Source organism: Erithacus rubecula, assembly GCF_903797595.1.
Source record: "Erithacus rubecula genome assembly, chromosome: 11".
NCBI classification, from domain to species: domain Eukaryota; kingdom Metazoa; phylum Chordata; class Aves; order Passeriformes; family Muscicapidae; genus Erithacus; species Erithacus rubecula.
Window position 1 is genome coordinate 864,831 of NC_136663.1, and position 11,142 is coordinate 875,972.

The 11,142-nt window shown below is 54.1% G+C and overlaps 2 protein-coding genes across 4 annotated transcripts in view; both read right to left on the bottom strand.

Annotated features, from left to right (window-relative positions):
* The window catches only part of PLCH1 (phospholipase C eta 1), a 53,001-nt gene extending 50,099 nt beyond the window's left edge, over positions 1-2,902 (bottom strand). For all 3 annotated transcript variants that reach the window (XM_079315100.1, XM_079315101.1, XM_079315099.1), the window contains exon 1: positions 2,803-2,902. The gene's annotated coding sequence lies outside the window, so the exon portion shown is untranslated. The remainder of the gene's footprint in view (positions 1-2,802) is intronic.
* Positions 2,903-5,476: 2,574 nt separating this feature from the next.
* On the bottom strand, positions 5,477-11,142 carry LOC306806684 (protein C3orf33). Its single transcript, XM_079315653.1, has 5 exons — positions 11,013-11,142; positions 10,864-10,923; positions 8,032-8,185; positions 7,196-7,356; positions 5,477-6,590 (listed from the first exon to the last, which is right to left on the bottom strand). The coding sequence occupies exons 1-5, from the start codon at positions 11,106-11,108 to the stop codon at positions 6,318-6,320; spliced, it is 744 nt and encodes a 247-aa protein (XP_079171779.1). The 5' UTR covers positions 11,109-11,142; the 3' UTR covers positions 5,477-6,317.

Sequence of the window (11,142 nt, forward strand, 5' to 3'; positions counted from 1 at the left end):
ATAAAAACAGGACACCTGGAAAGGACTTGTGCCAATGCAGGATGCCCAAGGCATTGTCCATGCCCAAGACACCTGCACCTTGTGTACCTGGCCACTGCTCAGTGTGTGTGGTTCCCCCAGGGACTGGGCATTTCACACCATAAGGTTCCCTGTGCTGGACATCAACTAACATAGCTGGGAATTGCTAATATTCCTTTTTTTTTTTTTTTTTTTTTTCCCCTCACCTGTGAGTGGAACAACAACCAAGCAAAGAAGGAGAAGCTCGTTGAGGCTCAGCACAGCCTGGCGTGACCCAAAGCATCCCAGACACACGCTGGGTCATGCTCAGGGTGCAGAGCAACAGGAACTCCAGGTCAGCTGCAATAAATCCCATCTGGAACAGAGCACACACCACTGCACCAAGCCTGCCTCCACCTGGAGTCACCTTGAGTTACTTCAGCCTGAAGAGACTCACATGGGCACCTCATGCCAAGACTTGTAGCACACACAGCCAAACGCCCTTGGAGAGGTTTTACATCCTTCAGTGTGACTTGAGCCCCCGCCAGGGCAGGTGGCATCCTCAGCACCCTGTGCCTGGCTTCTGCTACCCTGCTCCACACTGCCCACCTCACTGCCCTGGGGACCCCTGGGAGCCCCCACCTGCACTGCCAGGTACTTCCTCACATTGTGCATCCCCCAGCCCTCAGAGCTGTGCCCCACATCACTCTCAGCCACCCAGGATGGCTCTGTAGTGTCAGATGAGCAGAAAAAGGAGCAGAGGGCAAGCTGAGATCTCTGCAGTACCAACGGTGCCCTCCGTGACCATGGGGACTGGAACAAGAAACACCTTTGTTAACAAACAATCCCAGTTTCCTAAAATAAACAAGAAAGGAGGAAAACAAACCAAAGGAGTACACAGGAACACACAGCTCTCTCTGGCACCACCAGAAGCACCTTCTGCTTGTAGGCTGGGCAGCAGAGCCAGACTGTCCCTGGCACGGCCGCGACCCACGGTTCAAAGCAATGAATCCCTGCCCAGGGAGCCCAAAACCACAGCCGGGGAGCCCAAAACCACAGCCGGGGAGCCCAAAACCACAGCCGGGGCTGCTCCGGGCGTGCTGTGCCTCCCACCGTGCCCCAAATCTGCTTCTGCAGCACCCTCACTCCAACACAGCCCAGCACATCTAAAGCACCCATCAGGAGCTTCCCAAAGAGCCTCCGAGGAAATCAGGCACGAGTGCTTCACCTCCTTGCACACAGCACAGCCGGTCCCAGCAAACCCGCAAACAGACCTGTGCTCCTGATTCAGAGTTTTTGGTTTTTCAACAATTGGGATCGTTTAAACTTATTAACAAGCCCAGAGCAGACAAACAAAACAAATCTCCACACCACCCGCTATCCCACTTGGCTGTGCCATCAACGTTATCAATTTAAATTGAATGGGATCTTGGGTGACACCTTAGAAAAAAACTCAGCTTGTTCAGATTTCATTAAAGGAAAACTGCTCCATTTATAGAAAGGTTACTTTGTAGAGCCAGTAGAAACACCGAGCTTAAAGTCTTTCCCAGTAATAAGGAAGCCAAATCGTGAACAGACTAATTTTCATTCTGTATTTTGATGCTCATGAAACCGTTTTACTGCCGCGGGTATTTCTTGTCAGTGTTTTAAATTACAGATCAGCTCATGCAAAACTGGGAGCTGTTAACAGCGAATGGCCTCTTCTTTGCTTTTATGGAGTGAAAATTTTATTCTTCTTCTCAAATACCGGTGATTTTGATCAAAGTGATGGCGGGACACCCGCCTCAACGGCTGAAAGGACAGCAGCATTAAATCAATTCCCTAGGCAACCTCCCAAGCCGAGCCCCTATTGTTCAAATAATGAGTTGTGCACCACTTGATCCCAACCCACCAGCTGATCCCCATTTTTATAGACAATGGGTAGCACAGAAGCAGCAAGCACCCGTGAACTGATCATTTCTCACTCAGCTGATAAAACTTAACGTTTCTTTCTGTAACAGCCTATGGGCATTTTTAAATGGAGGGAAAGAGCATCATTCAGAGTTAAAAACAGGTTTTATAAAAGCAGCACTTTCAAACTTATTCTAGGGAGCTGATGCTTGCTCAAAGAACCGGGAAGACTTTTTAACTGCTGCCTCTCACCTCCCAAAAAACCTGGATTTTCTTTCCATATCCCACATTATCTAACTCAGGTGCCTCACTGCGGGGTTGAGCCCTGCCTCTCTCTTCAGCACTGTCGCCTGCAATTACTCTTGCACATTTCAGAACAAATACCGTAACTTTTCTTTCCTTTCCTAAGTTTTGCAACATGTGGGCCAGAAGTCCCAAGGACAAGTAAGTCAGGAGGGCCCCCTGAAAACAGGCAAACATTGTGTTTTATAACTCAGGAGTTAAAGCACACTTTAAACAAAGAGCCTATGACTGCTCCATCAGATAAGGCTTATATCTTTCTCCCTGGAATTTAATAACACTTCTTCTAAAACACTTTTCGGTCAGGTGGAGTTGAAGTTCCCAGAATTGCACAGAGTAACTTAATAACAACAAAAAGCGCATGGAGATTAATTCGTTGTATTTCCATTTTTTTTTAAAAATGGTTTATGGAGTAGGCAATTAAAAAGAAGGTATTTTTAGGGAGGACTCAGTCCAGCACGGGCACGGCGGCGGCACCGGAGCGCACAGCCAGGAGCCGTCTGTGGAACCGGCTCGAAACAAGTCACACCTCCAAACCCCGGGAGAAACTAGCACGGGAAAGCTCGGGGGACACGGTCCCACCCGCGCACGGGGGTCCCGTCCGCTCTCACTCACCGGGGCCGCCGGGCTGGGCTCGGTCCGCTCCGCTCCGGTATAGCGCTGTCCCTCGCCGGTGCCACCGTACAGCCCGCTGCTGTTCGAACCGCACCGCCGCACACACAGCCCGGAGCACAACCCGCTCCGTTCGAACCGCACCGCCGCACACACAGCCCGGAGCACAGCCCGCTCCGTTCGAACCGCACCGCCGCACACACAGCCCGGAGCACAACCCGCTGCGAACAAACCGCACCGCCGGACACACAGCCCGGCCCGGTGCGGAACACAACCTGCTCCGTTCAAACCGCACCGCCGCACGCACAGCCCGGAGCACAACCCGCTCCGTTCAAACCGCACCGCCGCACACACAGCCCGGAGCACAACCCGCTCCGTTCAAACCGCACCGCCGCACACACAGCCCGGAGCACAACCCGCTGCGAACAAACCGCACCGCCGGACACACAGCCCGGAGCACAGCCCGCTCCGAACAAACCGCACCGCCGCACACACAGAGCGGAGCACAACCCGCTCCGTTCGAACCGCACCGCCGGACACACAGCCCGGAGCACAACCCGCTCCGAACAAACCGCACCGCCGCACACACAGCCCGGAGCACAACCCGCTCCGTTCAAACCGCACCGCCGCACACACAGCACGGCCCGGCCCGGTGCGGAGCACAACCCGCTCCGTTCAAACGCCAGCGCTGCCGCCCGCCCCGCCCGGCGCGGCCCGCCCCCGCCGCGGGCCCTGCTCAAATCCGGAGCGGATCCCCCGGAGCGGAGTGCAGCGCCCCGTCCGCCCGGGAGTGGCTGCGGCGGCCCGAGCCGAGATCCAGCCCTGGTCTTGCCGCGGCCCCGCGCCCGTTCAACCTGCTCCATTGCTCCATTGTGTGTGCTGTGAGCGGCGGGGCGGCGCTGCCCGCTCCCCTCAGCACGGAGCTCCGGGACTGAGCCCCGGCCCCGCTCCCCTCAGCACGGAGCCCCGGGACTGAGCCCCCGGCCCCGCTCCCCTCAGCACGGAGCCCCGGGACTGAGCCCCGGCCCCGCTCCCCTCAGCACGGAGCTCCGGGACTGAGCCCCGGCCCCGCTCCCCTCAGCACGGAGCTCCGGGACTGAGCCCCCGGCCCCGCTCCCCTCAGATTGAGCCCCGGGACTGAGCCCCCGGCCCGGCTCCCCTCAGCAATGAGCCCCCGGCCCGGTTCCCTTCAGCCCCGCCGGGACCGAGCCCCTTGCCCACGCTGCCGGTCGCTCCGAGGCCCGGGGTGTTTATTGCCGTTTGCCCGACACGCCACACCGGCAGTAAAACCTCTGTGCAGGGTCGGAGGTATTTTCTTGGGCCATTTGGAAGCCGGGACTCTCCCTCCCTGTGGTCCTTTGAAGATGTTGCACCGCTCCCGGCACACTGAAGTTGCAGGGGCAAAGGCACAAGTGCTGAAGTTTATTATTCCCAATCACAGAACTGCCTTTTCTGTTGGAAATCTGCTGCGGGTGAAGGGCGGTATGGAGCTCCCGAGAACAGCCATGGGGGTTTTATAGAACGGGGAAATGCTGCTTCTCCCCCAGCCCAGCTGCAGGATTTTGTCTCTGCTCCTACTCCTGCTTTTCCAATAGCCAGGCCTCCCACAGAGACAGGATCTGCAGCCTCTCAAGCCCTGCACAGATGGAAAGCACAGCTTTGAACTGAACTGGGCTCTTCTGAGGGGGGAGGGTGTGCTGGTGGGTTGGTTTTTTTTTTAAAGATAAGCCCTGCGTGATAAGGAAAACAGCATTAACAAACAATTACAGGACCTGACCCTCAAGAAATCAATTGTCACTGCAACCCAAATCCATGTGAGAGAACAACACACTCGGCTCACATTCGCCCACACCTCACCTCTGCTTGCTAGAAATGCAGCATTTGGCTTCCTGAGACTTTTCTCTCAGCCTTACCGTGGATTTTTGTGATAAATCCTCCTGTGACTCATCTACAGAACAGAAGTGCGAAGTCCAGAATTATATTTAATTATTACAGAAAACAAATCAGAAGTGTACAACGATGCCCAGCTTAGAAAAGCTGCTCCTACTCCCCAGACCTAGGAACAGGAACACCTCTAAACCCCCACGAGAAGTGGATTTTTGAATGGAACTTTGGGGTTAAAACTCAGCTTTGAGTTTTGCTCTGGAGGTGCCGCAGCCAAGCCTAACCCCGACTGTCCCAGACCCACGGTGCTGGCTCAGCCCTTGGCTGTCCTAGGTATAAACCCAGAATCTTTCCGATTCTCGTTTTCCAGCAGGCACAGAGCCCTGCCGTGCTGCCCCAGAGCTGCCTCCTCTCCCCACGCTGGCTTCCAAAACACGGCAGGTATTCCACGGCTCACTGCTCCCCAGCACCAGCCTCGCCCTGGGAGAACCAGCAACAAAAGAACCACTAACATCCATTCTCATCCAAGGAAACTGGGATTTTTAAAGGATCTTAAGAGTCACAACTTTGCCCTGAAGTCAGTAGAGAAAACGCTGATGTAGCAACTAATTGCCAGACAAGTAGTGCTCAATTAAGGTTTTTTTGTACCACACTCTTCTCCCCAGTGTTTCACTGGAAAGCAATCACAAAGAAAAGAAAATCTGTGAAACACTGCACTTTAAATAAATATTGGGACTGTGGGAGGTTGAACAAGGGTCAAGGGCTTGATATACAAAACATGTAACAACGAATGTAAAAAATTCAATCTTTATTCTGAGAATATTTACAACATAAACAGTAATACATTCACATACTTCAGATGTGTATCAAAAATAAAGCAAGAATTTAAGTTCTTAGCACAGTCTGATCTTCTTTGTCAAATTTCATGTTGAAGTTTTATATTCATCTAATTTTAGGCACTTACAGAACCATCAGAAAGAAACAACACAGGTTTTTCCTCTTCAGATGGAAGTTGTCTTTGAAACTTTTTGAATCCTGGCATTGTATTCTTTGATACACCAAATGATGTTTTCTTCCCCTGAGGAACTTTACTTATTACAACCTTATCAGCTTTTTAAGATCAGCCATAACAAATCACCTTTTATATCACTAACAATGCAACCCATTATTCAAGATGAATGAGTTTTAAACCACAAATTACACCAAGAAGTAGTCTAAGAACAGGATTCAAACAAAAAGGGTGTGTTTAAACCCATCCCAGGAGCCCTGTAAAGGCCTGACAGGGGGTTTCTGTCCAGTGTGGGCTTGGCAGCAATGGCACATTGCAGAGGTGTGAAGGGCTCTGCCCCTCAATCCTGCACTGGAGCACAGCTGGGGGGAGTTCAGCAGGTGGGAAACTGGAAAATTCATTTGGGACACCACTGTGGGGAAGTCTGGCACCAGAACATTTTCACTGGTGGCCTGCACGCTGCTACTGAACTTCAATCCCACATGGGTTGTGATAAGGGATATATTCTAAATAACCACGAACTGGGGGTTTGTACTCTGTGTAACCCATGAACTGTGGGCTCTGTGTTGGAGACAGGGACCCTCGACACCACAACACAACTTAGGGAACTGCCCTCCCCAGCTCTTCACCTCTCAGCAGAGCTTCTAACCGAGCTCACCAGCTCCTTCAGCCTCTGCAGGAACTGGTTGCTGCCTCTGCGCTCCGGGAGCGTTTCAGAGCAGCTCTGCTCCTTCCATATCCCTCTGTGCTGCTTCACAGCCTTCAGCTCAGCCCGGAGGAACCTTTTGTGCAGCTTCCAGTAGAGGGGGGAGTGGTGGGGAAGCCCCTCAATCTGGGCTGCTCTGGCCAGCCCTTGCCTCAACAGCTCTTCGTTCAAGCACGTGCTGAGTAACCCACCCTGTAAAAAGCACAATAAACAGATATTCACCATTGAAACTGGGCTGATTGGGTTTGGTGTGAGCTCCCCAGAGGTGTGAGCTTTACTCACTGCTGTATCTACACTTTGGCAGAAGTTAGAATGAAGAGGAATCCAGGTGATTTAAAAGCCAAAACCAGTGTGAGGGTGGGGAGGCCCTGGCACAGGGAAGCTGTGGCTGTCCCTGGATCCCTGAAGTGTCCAAGGCCAGGCTGGACAGGGCTTGGAGCAGCCTGGGACAGTGGAAACTGTCCCTGCCCATGGGCTGGGACTGGATGCTCTAAGTCCCTTCCAACCCAAACCAGGCTGTGATTCTATGATCCAAGGCATTTGTGAGGGAACACTGGATAACAAACATCAGGCTAATCAGAACTACAGCATGTCTTTTTGGCACTGGTGGAGAAACACATTCCTGCCATGAATCACTCTGAAAAACTGCTCCTGCCATCAGACTTGCAAATGCAACATTTAAAATTCACACCAGGGAGGATAAATCATAAACAATAACATTTGTTAAACGTACTGAGATAACTGTGTGACTAGAGCCACATGTAAAACTGCAGATCAGAGCCAGGTTTGTGTGGTACCTTATGGAGCAGAACCAGGCAGTCCAGGGCCGAGCTGTCCCTCGCCAGGAGCTGGAACCACAGGGGCTGTTTGGGGAGCAGCTCCCTCTGCAGCCAGGCTGTGGCACCTGGAGCCAGCTCCACCCCGGCCAGGCGGATCAGCAGGAGCCCCTCGGGCTGCCCTGCAAAGAAAGGGACAAATCTGCTGCTGGGGGGAAGCTCAGGCTTTGCACAGACCCTCAGCTGTAATGAATTGGTTCCTGTGGACTAAAAATTCCTTTTAGTTCCTCAAAGCAAAAAGGAATTTGGTCTCATCTCTTCTTCAGGGAAAAAAAAAAAACAAACCTACAAAATCTAGATTGCCTAATTCAGAATGAGTTTTGGTTTATTTTGCACGCAAAGAAAAAGATCTGCTCCCACTCTCAGTCCCTGTCCTCCATGCAAAGGGGCAGGAGCTTCAGCACCTGCTGGTATCTGCACAGCCACTGTGAGAGTCACAGGCCTGATGGACAGTTTGTTCCTGACAGCAAAACTGTCCTCAAAAATGGGTGTCTGCAAATAAAAGCACAATCCCAACAGAGGCTTTTTGCCAGGAATGAGCTGTGCAAGCAGAAGCACTGAATGAGTGCTCACTTCTGCTGCTGGAAAATATCACAATAACTGTAAGGATGAACACAAACACTGCACTGACAAACTCTGCACGGGTCTCCTCATGGCTTTTATTGCCCAGTTTCCCACCTGCAAAGCACAGAAAGAACAAAAGGCAGAGCTGGAGATGTGCCTCAGCCCTTCCTCTCAAGCTTGCAGCACATTTCATTTCTGCCCTTGCTCTTCACACCCTTTTCCTCATTACTCACATTTTCTCTGGATGGCTGTGAAGAAAGGAATGCTGATGGGAATGTGCTCAACTTCCAGGCCCTCCTCTGTGATGTGATGTAATTTCCCTCTCAGTTTCACATTCTTTTCTATGAACTCCACAGGTATTTCCAAAGGACTTACAAACTTTGTTGTCTATTGATAGAAGGAAGAAAAAGACAAAATTTTAAGAAAAAAAATACAGAGCAGTTACAGCTGCACTAAATCCAACTTCTTAAAACAGTTTGGGAAATTACACCTCTATTATTAAACACCATGGGCAAGTAAAAATAGACATATATTTAATAGTGATCAGCTGCAGAGGCTGTGCCAGCCTCTCCACATTTATCATTTCCCCTGGTTTACAGGACTTGCAATGTCAGTGCGGACATAAAAACCACGTTTAGAGAAAGAACAGAAACTGCCATTTTCCCAGCAATGCCTATTGAAGTTCACTTGATTCCCCGAGAAAAGAGTGTTTCAGAAGCAGCCTGAATGGGGCAGGGATGGGGGTGAAAGGAAGAGGAGAGACAGGCTGAAAACAAAGGCAGAGCAGGGAGAGCAGAAACAACCCCGCCTTTGATGCCAGAGAAAACCAGGAGAGGGACAAAGGCAGGTGAACAGCTTTGAGGAGATCACAAGAAGATTAAATTTGATACTACAGCCTGGGAGGATCCAAGGGGAATGGTTATGTGATCACACAGGAAAGCCAAGCTGAGCAGCAGCAAAAACTTGGGCTGTGGTACAGGAATGGAGCAGCCATAGGTTTGGGGTGAGGGAGAAGGACACGTGAGACTCCAATGAATTAAGAGCCCCAAAATTTAATACACTGGGGTCTCACTGTAAGAGGCCATAGCAGAGCACTGACCTCCTTCTCCAGAGCTCTGAAACCCACTGAGCACTGAGGTACAGTAAATAAACCCCCCAAAACATCACAGCTAGATGTGTGTCCTGTGTGTTATTTACTCAGCAAACCTCCCCTCGGTCCATAGGGCTTCCCACTGGGAACACGGGAATTTGGGACCAGGCAGGAAGCCTGGAGGTTTTTAGGAACAGAAGTTGTTCAAAGCTGATCCATTTGCTCTGCAAGCTCCACCAGCCAGGATAATGCATGCACAGACCCTTGGGTCGAAACCAACCAAACAAAAAACTGAGAAAAAGAATTTGTAGTTCCAGTTTTCTGTTAGGATTTTTAAGTAAAAACTCCACGCAGATGTTCTCTTGTATCATTTGGAATTGTGCAGGGGGAAGATGAAGGTGACTGTGGTTTTTGAAGCAGCTGGAACCCTGTGGGAGCACAGTGAGCAGTGAGGTGTCAGTCCAGCGTGACCTGACCATCCTGGGAGCGAGGGAAGATTTGGGTGATGCTAAAAGCATTCAGGAGCAGTTGTGTGTGTGGAAGGAGAGAGAACTCTCGAGGCAAGAGGCTGTTTCAGCTGTGTTTGTACAAGGGAGGGTGGTCGAGCTGCAGGTGGGACAGGCAGAGGGACCATTGCCCCTCCCAGGGGAACGGGAACAGGTGAGAACAAGGGATCCGTGGAAATGCCTCAGGACAGTGACACCCGGCCCCTCAAGACCTGGATCAAACTTGGCTGGTTTTTTTCACTTGTTAATCAGTAGCTGCAGCAGGACCGTTATGATTAAGCAATCGCATTGTGAACCTTGCACGCCTGGCTAATCTTTAGTTTTAAGGCAAAGGGAAGACAATGCCAAGATGAATGGGCTGTCTGGAGCCACCAGGAGCGGAGGCAGCCGGGCTGAGCCCCTGGGGAAAGGCGATTCCAGCAGTGGGACCACTGACCACTGATCGACTGACCACTGACCACCGAACCCACTGACCACTGACCATTGACCACTGATTGACTGACCATTTACCACTGACCCACTGACCACTGAACTCACTGACCACCGCGGGCTGTGAGGGAAAGCAGGGCAGGGCTGATCCCGGTTCTGAGGGACCGTGCCGAGCTGATCCCGGTTGTGAGGGGCCGTGTCGGGCTCTCCCGGCTCTGAGGGACCGTGCCGGGCTGATCCCGGTTCTGAGGGGCCGTGCCGGGCTGATCCCGGCTCTGAGGGGCCGTGTCGGGCTCTCCCGGTTCTGAGGGGCCGTGCCGGGCTGATCCCAGTTCTGAGGGGCCGTGTCGGGCTGATCCCGGCTCTGAGGGGTCGTGCCGGGCTGATCCCGGCTCTGAGGGGTCGTGCCGGGTTCTCCCTGGTTCTGAGGGGCTGTGTCGGGCTCTCCCGGTTCTGAGGGGCCGTGCCGGGCTGATCCCGGCTCTGAGGGGCCGTGTCGGGCTGATCCCGGCTCTGAGGGGCCGTGCCGGGTTCTCCCTGGTTCTGAGGGGCCGTGCCGGGCTGATCCCGGTTCTGAGGGGCCGTGCCGGGTTCTCCCTGGTTCTGAGGGGCCGTGCCGGGCTGATCCCGGCTCTGAGGGGCCGTGCCGGGTTCTCCCTGGTTCTGAGGGGCCGTGCCGGGCTGATCCCGGTTCTGAGGGGCCGTGCCGGGTTCTCCCGGTTCTGAGGGGCCGTATCGGGCTCTCCCGGCTCTGAGGGGCCGTGCCGGGTTCTCCCGGTTCTGAGGGGCCGTATCGGGCTCTCCCGGCTCTGAGGGGCCGTGCCGGGCTGATCCCGGTTCTGAGGGGCCGTGTCGGGCTGATCCCGGTTCTGAGGGGCCGTGTCGGGCTCTCCCCGGTCCTGAGCGCCCGTGCCGCGCTCTCTCCGCATTCCCTAGGCCTGTACCGGGCTCTCCCCGGTTCCGAAGAGCCGTGCCGGGCTGTCGCCGGTTCCCCCGCTCCGTGCCGGGCTCCCCGCATCCCGGGCCCGGCCCGCACTCACCACGCGGAGGCTCCGCGCCAGCAGCAGCACCCCGGCCACGGCCGTGCCGGCGATCAGGCCCTGCGGAGGAGAACGGGGCTCAGCCGGGCCCGGCCGGGCCCTCCCGGCCCGCTGCCCGCCCGGCCCCGCTGCCCGCCCGGCCCCGGTACCCGCAGCAGCCCCAGGTGCGCGTCCGCCCACTCGGAGAGCCGGGCCAGCGCCAGCGCGGCGCGCTCCGAGCCGCCGCCATCGCCCCGCTCCGGCATGGCCGCGCCCGAGCGCCCCCGCGGGGCCGGGAGC